Source organism: Ylistrum balloti, unplaced genomic scaffold (genome assembly GCF_031769215.1).
Source record: "Ylistrum balloti isolate Yb309-2 unplaced genomic scaffold, AGI_CSIRO_Ybal_v1 Utg370008, whole genome shotgun sequence".
Taxonomy (NCBI): Eukaryota; Metazoa; Mollusca; class Bivalvia; order Pectinida; family Pectinidae; genus Ylistrum; species Ylistrum balloti.
This window is the reverse complement of record NW_026782082.1, coordinates 278,931-293,653: the sequence shown is the minus strand read 5'-3', so window position 1 is coordinate 293,653 and position 14,723 is coordinate 278,931. Positions and strand designations below refer to the sequence as shown.

At 35.1% G+C, this 14,723-nt stretch overlaps 1 protein-coding gene across 1 annotated transcript; it reads left to right on the top strand.

Annotated features, from left to right (window-relative positions):
- The first annotated feature begins 1,460 nt into the window (after positions 1 to 1,460).
- On the top strand, positions 1,461 to 11,742 carry LOC132548317 (gamma-interferon-inducible lysosomal thiol reductase-like). Its single transcript, XM_060212171.1, has 7 exons — positions 1,461 to 1,583; positions 5,011 to 5,199; positions 5,885 to 5,962; positions 6,507 to 6,617; positions 7,636 to 7,785; positions 9,195 to 9,263; positions 10,131 to 11,742. The coding sequence occupies exons 1-7, from the start codon at positions 1,461 to 1,463 to the stop codon at positions 10,182 to 10,184; spliced, it is 774 nt and encodes a 257-aa protein (XP_060068154.1). The 3' UTR covers positions 10,185 to 11,742.
- Positions 11,743 to 14,723: the final 2,981 nt, after the last annotated feature.

The window sequence follows — 14,723 nt, the reverse complement described above, 5'->3', positions numbered from 1 at the left end:
AATAAACTGATCAAAATAAATTGAACGCGACAGAGTCAATGCATGCCATGGTATTGACTAATTATTGTTTATTTGACAAAGATTAAGAAATTGTGCATTTTGATTCCTAAATATAATGAAATGAAAACGCAACAAATCATTTGAGTAGGGTTAACATTTGTAAGTGTCTGGGTAAATCAGGTATTAATTGCCAATAATACCGACCACATTTATTAAATACGTTCCGTGACAATTTGTGTCGAGAAACGGACCGCAGTTTCGTATATAGCACTGTGTATATTAACTTAAATTTCATGATTTTGTTGTTTCCCTTTTTTAACGTTTTAAAAATGAGGAATCATAAAAAATATGAATGAGATAAAAATAACTAAGTTTTATTAACGCCATTGATTGAGACGGTTTTCTTCACATTTGAAACTAAATCTATCTGTATTATACGTCCCTGCTAAAGACTATGTTTCTTGCTTTTAAAAGTATAAAAAGTTGAAAGATATTATTTTTCACAAAAAATTAGCATGTTTCAATTGAAAGCCTTTCACCTATACATTACAGTGCATTTTGTTATCTCAAATTAAACAAAATGGAAAAGATAGTTTGTTTTCTCAACAATTATACGTCCCTGACATAAGAGATCATTAAAGAAATATATAGAAAAGATACTTGACTAGCACTGACTAGTCCCATGGGTTTACCATAGTATAAGCATTGCTCATCGAATAGATGACAACTTGGCCTGTCTCAATTTTCTGCATTCTGCTCCAGTATAAATTTTATTTCTGGAAAGAACCAGTCCTTCCTCTCAACTGTTCTCAACCATATTCAAGATCTTGTTCTCAACAACACGATTTTCGTGCAAGATGTCGTCAACTGACAAACACAATCACAACACAGGGTTTTAAAAGATGGAGGTTGATGAAATGAAAATGACGAGTAAGATTTTATGGTCATCATAGTGATATTATTGAAAATATATTCTGTTTCCTAAAACGATGTATTACGTTGGGCATGTTTGATGCTCGTTAGTACACCTGTAGGTTCCGTTGCGGTGTACCTTGTTCTCATTTGGGAACGTGACATTACTTACTTGGATTGAATAAGATTTACATCGCTGGGGTCGTCTATGTCCGAAGCCCGAGACTCTTCTGGAATACCTGGTCTTAGTCTTCTTGTAAAGTTTCAAGTCTCCTTGTAAATCTTACTTTTGTTCATATTTTGTCCTGTGTTTTTTTTTTCGGAATTTGCGTTTGGATTATGTTCACGTGCTGGTGTTTTCTTTGTTGTTTTCATTTGGTTTACTATTTTTATATAAATATCTTGTTCAAATTAAGGCAATATACAGCGCAATTCTACATGTATGAACCGAGGTATTTATCGAACGCACCTGACTCTATTCTTGTCACGTGATGACACTTGATCACATGACAGCAATCACATGATCATGTAAACAAAAAAGAAACGAGATGGCTGGGCATTATGTGTTTCATTTACTTTGGTTACTAATAGTTGTTTGTTCAGCTGAAGGGAGGTGTAATTTTCCGCCCAGTCTTTGGTGTTCATCTGAGGAAATAGCTGCTTCATGTCAGGTGATAGAAAATATACACATGATCTGCCAATGACCATGATTAATATCAGGCATGCAAAGTGGCCCACATAGGATATTACCTCATTGCCTACAGATATCATTGATAGTTACATGTATTTCAGGAGAATTATATACTAGGAATCAAACCCGGGACCTTTGGCTTACTAGTCTGATGCTCAAACAATCGAGCTAAAGAGAAGTTCTCTCTAGCTGTGTGGTATATGGCGTCTAGTATTTTACCAGGGTTACTTACTCCCCCTTCAGGAAATAATATGTCCTCCAGTTTCCAGGGGTTACAGCGATGCTGGTGGGGCATGGCTAATTACTATTCTCGGGTCCCAACATGGGCGCTAAGGTAACAGAGGTCATTATGTACAGTATTTCAATGCCTCTGCTAGGAATCGAACACCGGACCCCAGGCTTACTAGTCTGATGCTCAACCAATCGGGCTAAAGAGAAGTTCTCTCTAGTTGTGTGGTATATTACCGCTAGTATTTTACCAGGGTTACATACTCTCCCTTCAGGAAATAAGTCATCCTCGAGTTTCCAGGGGTTACAGCGATGCTGGTGGGGCATGGCTAATTACTATTCTCGGGTCCCAGCATGGGCGCTAAGGTAACAGAGGTCATTATGTATTTTAATGCCTCTGCTAGGAATCGAACACCGGACCCCAGGCTTACTAGTCTGATGCTCAACTAATCAGGCTTAAGAGAAGCTCTCTCTAGCTGTGTGGTATATTACCGCTAGTATTTTACCAGGGTTACATACTTTCCCTTCAGGAAATAAGTCATCCTCGAGTTTCCAGGGGTTGCAGTGATGCTGGTGGGGCATGGCTAATCACTATTCTCGGGTCCCCACATGGGCGCCAAGGTAACAGAGGTCATTATGGATTTCAATGCCTCCGCTAGGAATCGAAATCTGGACCCCTGACTCACTATTCTGACGCTCAACCAATCGAGCTAAAGAGAAGTTCTCTCTAGCTGTGTGGTATATTACCGCTAGGATTTTACCAGGGTTACATACATATTACAAGACGCCTTACACAGTATAGAAAAAAAATGGGATGATTAAAGATATATCGGCTAGTTATCCCCCTTTGACCAGCAATGATTATAATAGTTATGAAATCATAGGATAATATCTCACTTATTTTTTTCTGCTATGAATTACACAATGCTATTTTCATTATAATTATATATCTATGAAATTAGATATAGTTTCTTATCATGCCATGACAAAGATTGTGTGTAAGTCAGGTGACATCACTATGGTGATTATGTGTTATTGGTGACATCACTATGGTGATTATGTGTTAATTGTGACATCACTATGGTGATTATGTGTTAATGGTGACATCACTATGGTGATTATGTGTTAGTGGTGACATCACTATGGTGATTATGTGTTAGTGGTGACATCACTATGGTGATAATGTGTTAGTTGGGACATCACTATGGAGATTATGTGTTAGTGGTGACATCACTATGGTGATTGTGTGTTAGTTGTGACATCACTATGGTGATAATGTGTTATTGGTGACATCACTATGGTGATTGTGTGTTATTGGTGACATCACTATGGTGATTATGTGTTAGTGGTGACATCACTATGGTGATAATGTGTTAATGTTGACATCACTATGGTGATTATGTGTTAGTGGTGACATCACTATGGTGATAATGTGTTAATGGTGACATCACTATGGTGATTATGTGTTAGTGGTGACATCACTATGGTGATTGTGTGTTAGTGGTGACATCACTATGGTGATTATATGTTATTGGTGACATCACTATGGTGATTATGTGTTAGTGGTGACATCACTATGGTGATTATGTGTTAATGTTGACATCACTATGGTGATTATGTGTTAGTGGTTACATCACTATGGTGATTGTGTGTTAGTGGTGACATCACTATGGTGATTATGTGTTAGTGGTTACATCACTATGGTGATTGTGTGTTAGTTGTGACATCACTATGGTGATTATGTTATTGGTGACATCACTATGGTGATTATGTGTTATTGGTGACATCACTATGGTGATTGTGTGTTAGTGGTTACATCACTATGTGATAATGTGTTAATGTTGACACCACTATAGTGATTGTGTGTTAGTGGTGACATCACTATGGTGATTGTGCGTTAGTGGTGGCATCACTATGGTGATTGTGTTATTGGTGACATCACTATGGTGATTATGTGTTAATGGTGACATCACTATGGTGATTATGTGTTAGTGGTTACATCACTATGGAGATTATGTGTTAGTGGTGACATCACTATGGTGATTGTGTTAATTGTGACATCACTATGGTGATTATGTGTTAGTGGTTACATCACTATGGTGATAATGTTTTAATGGTGACATCACTATGGTGATTATGTGTTAGTGGTGACATCACTATGGTGATTATGTGTTAGTGGTGACATCACTATGGTGATTATGTGTTAGTGGTGACATCACTATGGAGATTATGTGTTAGTGGTGACATCACTATGGTGATTATGTGTTATGTGTTAGTGGTGACATCACTATGTGTTAGATATGTGTTATGTGTTAGTGGTGACATCACTATTAGTGGTGACATCACTATGGTGATTGTGTGTTGGTGGTGACATCACTATGGTGATTGTGTGTAAGTGGTGACATCACTATGTGATTATGTAATAGTGGTGACATCACTTTGGTGATTATGTGTTAGTGGTGACATCACTATGGTGATTATGTGTTAGTTGTGTTAGTGGTGACATCACTTTGGTGATTATGTGTTAGTGGTGACATCACTATGGTGATTATGTGTTAGTGGTGACATCACTTTGGTGATTATGTGTTAGTGGTGACATCACTATGGTGATTATGTGTTAGTGGTGACATCACTATGGTGATTGTGTGTTAGTGGTGACATCACTATGGTGATTGTGTGTTAGTGGTGACAAATTAAATGTTCTATATATCTGTTACATATATGATAGTTATTTTAGCAGGGATACCAGTTGTACTGGTAAGGATAAGGTAGTGGAAATTTACCCAGTTACACGTCCACAGCCAGCTGTCAGTGACCAGTATCCTATAATGTATCTACCGGACCAGAAATAATGAAAGTGATTTATAGCACATGTTGCTGTGACTGATGGTCTTTGGGTCTACAGTCGACATGGAACAAGATTAATAAACCTTTAAGTGTAGAGTTTGAAAGAGAAGAATTTGTGATTTTGTATTCCATGTTAATGCCTGTAGTTCATACAATGGACTAAAAAATTGATTGGAATTTTTTTTTATATTCTTTAAAAGATCAATTTATTTATTAAAGCCAAATCAACGTAGATGATGTAGATAGTGATGAAAGTCCTCAGCACAGGAAACATTTGTATCAAGTGGTCTGATGGTCTGATTGTTCTAATCTCACTGATGATTGTGTACCAGGTCGTTCAACAGTGTAGGGCATACAGGACAAGGATAACAGACAGCACAGTGCCACCTGTGGATTTTACACTTTACTATGAAACTCTGTGTCCCGATTGTCAGAACTTCTACCAGAAACAGCTCTACCCTACATACAAAGCTGTTGGAGCCATTATGAATATAACATTGGTACCATTTGGCAATGCTCACGTAAGTATATATTGATATGTGTGTGTGTGAGGATGGATGTGTCCGTCTGTCTTTGTCTTTCTGTATGTCTGTGAAGGTGTGTGTCAGGGTGAGTGTGTGTTTGTCACAGTGTTTGTGTCTGCATCACTGGCTGTCTTTCTGCATGTATGTGTCTTTCTGTCCATCTGTGAGGACAAAAGTGAAGGTGAGTGTGTGTCTGTTTGTCACAAACCAATTAAAAACTAATCACAATAAAAAGAGATCTCGGGTGTAATAAAGTAACATGTATACATGTATCCAGAAAGATTTTTACCTTTGAAGTGATTTCCGACGTCAATACAAAAAAAGAATTAAATACATATTTCACCCCTTTGGTAGCAGGCAGGTCATTCAAACTGTGGAAATATTAGTGGAGGTTAATGCTTAAATGATATTATTCTTCCATATACATGACAAAATGTTTGGTCATGATGCAATCTTATAATGAATGTAAATGAAATGCCATGCCAAAAATATTAAAAAATATGATATTTTCACTACAAATGATCATATTTTGTCTATTTAATTACATTATGTAGCATGTGAGTGATACTAATTCTCTGACCTGTTTATTAGAACAGTCGAATATTTTCTTTACATAGAAATAAATTTTGTTTTTTATTCAATAGAATGTGAAATCAACTTTATTATGATATATCCTTCACAGGAGAAAAAGTCGTCAGCTGGAAAGTGGCAGTTCCAATGTCAGCATGGAGAACAGGAATGTATAGGTAATATTATAGATGTAAGTAATATGTATCAACAGAGATGTATTTAAATTAACACAGATCTTTTTATAGACAGTCAAACCTGTCTTAAATGCCATCTTTATACAAATACCACCTGTCTATAAAGGTCACTTCATTGATTCCATATGTAATACAATTCAAAATAATTGAACCTCTACACAAAGGCCACCTGTGTATAAAGGCCACCTTTCTTTGGTCCCTTGAGTGGCCTTTATAGACAGGTTTGACTGTATTATCATTAGACATGTGTGTTGATAACGTAACAGGCATATTGAACTTCTGCAATTTACAGAGATTTTCTCAAGAACAAATATAACGTTTACTTATACCTGAAAGGTGTGATATACTGACCTCCATCTGGATAATTAAAAGTTAGGTATGCACATTACTCCTCCACCGGGGTCTATACATTTGCATCGTGTCCATCCATCTTTCCATCCTTTCATCTGTCCTTCCAGTATCTTGTATTGCATACTTGGGAGACGGGTTCACCTTGGTATCAGTAAGGGACTGTAATTCACTGAATTATCTTGTTTACAGGCGTGTACCATCAATATCGTGAAAAACTTCACTGTATATTTTCCATTCATTTACTGTATGGAGGAAAAGTTGTATAAGGAAGATATCAAACCGCGACAAGCAGCTGAAAAGGTAGATATTGTAGTCTTGTTTTAATTGACAAATGTGTTTTATTTAATTGATGCTAGTTATGATGTAAATGTTAAATTGTTAGAATTAGAACCTAGGAGAGATAAATATGTCAAATGTATGTGAAATGTGTCCTCAATACCAGATTGTTTTGCTTCTAGAGATAAACAGAATCTTGTTACAAGTGATAGACATGGAATTCAACTTATCCATGGTTACATGTATCATGTGTCATAAATTGGCAAGTAAATTTTTAAAAAGTGAAAAAAACCATAATCAAAATATAAAGACTTGTCCAGAAAAAAATGTTCCTAATATATTATCATTTTTTTCCCATTTTTCATATTATTCAGTTAAGCTATACTATAGTTCCTTTCACGGCAATGTTTGATACACTAAACATATAACTAACAACATCTGCTTAACATTAGCAAAGAAACAGAATGATACTTCAGGATTTTTTAAGAAAATAGCCATGTAGTTTGAGACTTCTTGTTGTTACATCTACCCTGTACAGTGTAATCGTTTATAAAACAAATGACAATAAATAAAAAACTCTTTAACGGAAGGGGAGAGAACCAACGTCCTGATTGTCTTTGGTCGTAGATCAGATCTTGTATTCAATAGAGCCCCATCAAGGAAGGTAGATGCAGTTGACATATGTGATAGATCATTGACATCTGGATTCTTTGTATATAAAACAGTGTCACCAGAAGAAGTAATTACACAATGCTTATAAGGCTCTGATTGTATCTTAGGCTCCAAAGCCCTGGAAGACTTAGACTGGGGAAGAATTAGACTCCGGACAGGGGAATGTAACATATAAAACTGGTGGGAATGAAATTACAAACAAAATCATTCTACCATACAAACATAATGTGACATTTGTCTTCTTTTTATGGCAATAAATTCAGAACAAGTCCCTAATGTATGAAATTGATAAGATTTGAGCAATGTAGAAATGGCACAGTTGATTTATAGTAAAACGATACCTACAAATATATGTCAAATTGTTTTTAAGTGTGCAAAGCAGTTTCAACTGAAGGAAATAGACAGTATCTTGTCGTGTTCTGAGAGTGACACCGGAATTGAGTATGAACACCAGATGGCATTGAAAACTAATGCTTTACAGCCACCGCACACGTTTGTTCCTTGGGTGGAGCTTAATGGGGTAAATACTTGTGATGATGAGGTGATGTACTGCAAAAACCATATCTTAGTGGTGATAATGAGTTAATCCTGATGCTCGTGTGATAATGAGTTAATCCTGATGCTCGTGTGATAATGAGTTAATCCTGATGCTCAAGCGATAATGAGTTAATTCTGACGCTCAAGCGATAATGAGTTAATCCTGACACTCAAGTGATAATGAGTTAATCCTATCACATGTGATAATGAGTTAATTCCATCGCTCAAGTGATAATGAGTTAATCCTGACACTCAAGTGATGAGTTAATCCTGTCGCTCGTGTGATAATGAGTTAATCCCGTAGCTCATGTGATAATGAGTTAATTATGATGCTAGTGTGATAATGAGTTAATTCTAATGCTCAAGTGATAATGAGTTAATCCCGTCGCTCGTGTGATAATGAGTTAATCCTGATGCATGTGTGATAATGAGTTAATCCTGATGCTTGTGTGATAATGAGTTAATCCCATCGCTCAAGTGATAATGAGTTAATTCTGACGCTCAAGCGATAACGAGTTAATCCTGACGCTCGTGTGATAATGAGTTAATTCTGATGCTAGTGTGATAATGAGTTAATTCTGATGCTCAAGTGATAATGAGTTAATCCTATCACTCGTGTGATAATGAGTTTATTCCATCGCTCAAGTGATAATGAGTTAATCCTGACACTCAAGTGATAATGAGTTAATCCTGTCGCTCGTGTGATAATGAGTTAATTCTGATGCTCAAGTGCTAATGAGTTAATCCTGTCGCTCGTGTGATAATGAGTTAATTCTGTCGCTCGTGTGATAATGAGTTAATTCTAATGCTCAAGTGATAATGAGTTAATCCCATCGCTCGTGTGATAATGAGTTAATCCTGATGCATGTGTGATAATGAGTTAATCCTGTCGCTCGTGTGATAATGAGTTAAATCTGATGCTAGTGTGATAATGAGTTAATTCTGATGCTCAAGTGATAATGAGTTAATCCTGTCGCTCGTGTGATAATGAGTTAATCCTGATGCTAGTGTGATAATGAGTTAATTCTGACGCTCAAGCGATAACGAGTTAATCCTGTCGCTCGTGTGATAATGAGTTAATCCTGATGCTAGTGTGATAATGAGTTAATCCTGATGCTAGTGTGATAATGAGTTTATTCTGACGCTCAAGCGATAACAAGTAAATCCTGTCACTCGTGTGATAATGAGTTAATTCTCATGCTAGTGTGATAATGAGTTAATTCTGACGCTCAAGCGATAATGAGTTAATCCTGTCGCTCTTGTGATAATGAGTTAATCCTGTCGCTCGTGTGATAATGAGTTAATTCTGACGTTCAGTTGTTAATACATTAATTTCAATGCTCGATGATGTTTGTTTTTCCTGTTTATTTTGATATTGGTTTTCTATGACAGGTCCATACTGATAAAATACAGGCAGCTGCAGAAAAAGATTTAACTGGCCTCATTTGCGAAACATATATGGTTTGTATGTTTGTTGTACATGTTATCATAAACATCTATCATGCATAGCCTTTGTTCTTGTTACTCACTTAATAAAAAATCACAGGTGATCTACAGGTGTGCCTCTGTGTGTGTCTATACATGCACAACATATCTGATGAACCATTGATAATAGTAAATGTTGGTATTTTCTTAAATACCATTCAGCTAGCAATTTTTCACAAGTCAACACTTTCACGATTTTCTTTCAACAATCATATTAAAACTTAACAAATAAAAATTTTGTGATCTGGATGTGAAAGGCCATCTTACACACAAGTGTCTCATTATTTCACATCTCTTTAAGGTACCACAAAATAGCAAAACTGCCATCCTAGCGAAAATAGTTGGTTATACAGTATTTTTTTAGCAATTTTCAAGGATTACGTTGAGTTACATTCATACATACTTTTGGCTTTAAGCTTATACTAGAACCACAGAAATTTGACTCATTGAAAAAACTTTACACAAGTTCATATTCTGATCAACATCATACTATCAACTTCTACAACTGATTAAATTTGGAGGTCATCAGTCAAGGTTAAAGGGTTGAAGGGTTAAAGTTCACACTTGATCAGTTTTGAAATAAAAATCTTATGTGTCATATTTATAATGATTCCCTTTAAAGTTGTTGTGAAATATGTTAAAAATCAGGGAGTGGAGAGAATATCTGTATGAGTCCTTGCTCTCTTTGTTTTTATTTGATAAAATATTACAATATTTTTCCGACTTTTCGTGACAAACCTTTGTAATTCTCATTCATATTAAAGTGTTTTCTGTCATTTGCCATTTCAGAGCCTGTCATGTCTGAATCATTCGTAAAATATTTTCATATCTATCATATTTCAGGGCACCAAGCCTGCAGCTTGTGAGAAAGTCCTCAGGTACATACACAGAGTATAGCTGGCTCATACAGCGGCTGTGGTGACAGTGATGCATCTTATGTGAAAAAGCCACCAGTTTTCTGATTAAACAATCAGGTGAATTTCATGTTCACTTTGGTGGCCATTTCTGATATGGATCAAGGAATTATACAAGAAAACTCAGAATTCCCACAGAAATCCCTGTCTTTGTACAGAAATCCCTGTCTTAGAACAGAAACCCTTTATTTAGTATAGAAACCCTTGGTTTAGTACAAAAAAACTGATTTAGTACAGAAACCTCTCTCTTGGTACTGACTACAGAAACCACTGGCCTAGTGCAGAAACCTGTGTTTTAGTATAGAAACCCTTGATTTAGTTCAGAAATCTCAGATCTAGCACAAAAAGTTTTATTATTGTATAACACTAACGTATATATCCAACAATAACTCCAGGCTGCAAAAATGTTACCTTTGACTCTAAGGGGTGGGCTTATTACAGGAAAATGATATAACATTTGTTTGTATTTTAAGAAAATAGTATAGATGTTATCATTCAGCCATGGGCTTATTGAGGGATAACTACAGTTACTTTAGTGATTTTTTTTATTAAAACACATGTTGCACTTATATTACAACTTAGATTTCTTGCACAGTAAAGAAAATATTTTCTGTAGCATGTCCCAATTATCCATAAGATATTCCAAAGGAGCTGGTTACCAATGATATGATTTTATCCCCAAAGTGAACATTGTGATTTAATTGTTCATATCATGTAATTAGACAATTTGCCATTATATGATCATGTCAAAAATTTCCAGCTGTCTATCAGTACAACTTCCAAACATCCTTTTTTGGGGATGTCATGGTGGTGTAATGGTTAGGCACAGGATAGGAGTAAAAAATTGTCTACATTACATTACACGTTTATATATATAGAAATCTATCATTTATTCTGTTGATAATCAACTCTGAACTTTGTGTAGAATATTATTCATTCATTTAATGAGACTAATATGTACATTCTTTAAGAGTTTTTAAGAATCAATTAGATGGAATGCAGTTAAATGTTGTAATATTCAATTATTTCAGACTTGGAACAAAAGTATTTAACTCATATTTTATCATAATGTGTAGTGTAAGGATATAATTGATTAATTCAGTCTAATTTCACTGTTCACACTCGTAGAAAGAAGAAAATTCTCATGAATACAAAATGCATTAACAGATATCTAGATTTTTGTAATTCTTACTAATTTAATACCTATTTGAAGTTTAAAAAATATCTGGAATTCGTTATTCTATTTGTGATGTACAATTAAAGTTATTTTCACACATTGAAATTTGAATTCTTTTAATAAAATAATCAATACCTTTTTGTGGTAACAAATGCTGAGTCTCGGAGTGAGGTTTTGTAAAATGGACATAACGTACCTGGTATGATTGTATGTATGGGATTGGAGTTAAGGATGGTTGTGTTCTTAATTTTTACTTAAGAGATGGAGATGATATTTATAGCAAGAGGCATTTGAGTCGTTGCATTTCTGTGTAAACTGACACATGTATCACATAATATACAAATTAAACTATGTGAACTTTGAACCTTTTGTATGTGTATCTGTATAAAGTCGTCAACTCTTCCTATTTCTATGTCTTATAATATACTAATTTGATCTTTCTCAAATTTCTTACGTTAGCATTCATCTTGAGAATACAAATATCAAATTGAATTTTTATTCAAAATCAAGAACACAAAAAACTCTTGTTCATCAGCAGCTTACCTCCTTATTTTTCTCTAAATGCCCCGATAGTTCAAAAGAGGCAGCTTTTGTCCAAGCTTTAGGATAAGTATGACAATTTCAATTTTCTTATTGCGAAATTTCCATTTCTGGTTAGTAAAATCCAGATTCCTTAACTTGAAATGTTCTTCCTGTCTGTGGATGGGGTGGGGGACTCTCGTTTCATTGTGTTTGAGTTTGAATGAAGATTTTTTTGACATATCAGCGTCACCTGAAGTGCATTCCTGGGCTTTACACTGGAAATAAGCTCATCACTTTGTGTAGTGTAACCATATCACACATGTATCCAGGTGGTAACCATACCTTGTAATTTTAGAAAGTGTATGAGAAAATCAGTCACCTTAGGGCAATATGGACAGAATGACCTGAAGCCTCAGTGTAATATTTTCAAATTTCAGCAGGTTTTCCTTTTATCCTTAGATTTTGAGATAATTCTGTCCATATTACACAGAATGAGTATTATTTATTTATCTGCATCAACAATATCACTGCGCAAGTATCAACCGCAACAAGCTCAGGGTAAGTTGGTAGTATGTTCATTAATCTTGTTGACCGGGCTTCATCAGGACAACAAATGTATGAAATTTTTCCCTTAAGTACTAAAAATGTGGGCACATTACATTATGACATACACAATAAAGGTCACATACATGACCTTCCATTATATTCTATAGTTTCCATAAAAGTTAATACAATTCGTTGTATGTATAATTCTACATAAGTATATATCAGATATTGTGCTCGTTAACCAGTAAATTAGGAGTTTCTCAATCATAAATGGATTTATCAACGATTACAGTTACTGTTACAGAGTTGATAAAATTAAAAGATTTGTTCATCTAAACAAATGATAGAAGCAGAGGAGTTGTACTCATATTGTTGGCTGTTTCCTCCTACTTCGGATGTGGTTGTAGACATCTACTGGTATCTCAACATCTTGTAGTCCTGTGTGTTTACTTCAGATGATTTAGAAGAGGATGCAGTGTCGTCACTGTCTCTATCCGACAGTGCTAAGTCCTTTTTAAGTAGTTCAATGGCCTCGTCCAGGACTGGTCTGAACTGTCGGCTTTGAGGACTAACTGTGCTTCCTGGTTTAATCTGAATTTTACAAGGTCCAATTATTTTTTAGTCAGCGCTTCGAACGGCTGTTTATCATCAGGTTTTACTGCATTAATTTTGGACATATCTTCAAACAGTGCCAGTTCCACACTATATCCCTGGTGTTCTTTTCTTAGACGACGATTATGTTTCCTTCCTTTCACGTGTTGGTTTGCATATCTTGTATTTGTACCATTGTGTATCTTGCATGTCCCCATAGGTTCCTAATAGTTGAGTAAGTCCTCCCATATTTGATACAAGGGATTCTTAGTTTCATCTTTGGCTGCTGAGACCATCAGGAGTTGTGGTTTACAATATTAAAACAACAACCACAATATTAAAACAATATTACAGAGTACCATCCTTCAATAAGCCCAGGGAGACAAAATACGCACTCAAAAGTCAGGCATGTGCTTAATGCATGACAATGAATTTAGCAAAATTATATTTGTAGTTCTAACAAACTGCAGTATGGGTGGGCTTATTACCAGACATCTGTTTACTAAGAGGACTTAATTCCATTGGAGTTGTCTGCCCTTACACCATTGCTTTTGTATGTTTGTTTTTTGGGTTTGTCCTTCCGTGAACAATTTGGGTAATTTTGATGCATTCTCATTATCGTAGCTGATTGCTAAATCACTGAATATTACAAACAAGGCATGTCGCATGCTGTCCAGATCAACTACGACAAAGTGTCTTTCCCAAGAAGGCAACCTTGTCAGCACAGACCAATCCATTTCTCAGCGTCCTGAGAAACACGAATCGCTAAAGTTAGGGAGTGTTGAACCGGATATTGATTGATTTTTGAGTATCAAATACTTGAACTGCAATCATGCTGACTCTGCCAAGTGGTAATCTTATACAAAAATAGGACCAAGTCAGTTTCATTTAAGTGAAATAATTTATTTTTTGATGTTCAATATCTACTTAATTTAGTTTATCACATATACAAATTGTACATCTCTGACTTTACCATGTGAAAATTCTACAACTCAGATTTCACATATCAGGTATATAAATTTTACAACTTCAACTTTACCAGTTGTCACTTTCACCACATCCCCCAAAAAAACATGCACCAGACTAGCACTCTGATACCACTGATTTCAAATTGAATTTTGTTGAATTAAAATTATAGTAGTTAACAAAGGGGACTTTTGTACGATGAAGGTTTTTGTATCTATAAATAGATCTATAAAGAAACACTAACATTTTAACGTGATTCAGCCCACAACATTAACAGTACAGCCCACCAGTTAAACCCTCAGAAAAATGAGGTCATAAATTATGTTAATTCATATCAGGGATAAATATAGCTTTCCAAAAATAAAAAATTACAAACATAATCATGAAACCATGACATAAAAACTATTCCAAGCTTGTTTTAAGAATGAGTTCCAGAAACAATTTTGAAAGTTTCTTACAGAAATTCACATATACACATTTATAAATACATGAAATAGGATGGACACATTTGAAAGACAGGAAACAGCCTTTTTCTTCTGTAGAAGGGAAATAACTTACTTTTTTTTTTTTTATACTTACTTGTACCTTAAGTGTTAATTATTCTGAAATTGTTGAAGGATTTTGCATCAAATCACAATTTAACTGTATAAACAATCTTGAATGAGTTTACATTTATACAAAATTTATGAAACAAGTTGTTAAATTTTACATTTTATCGAA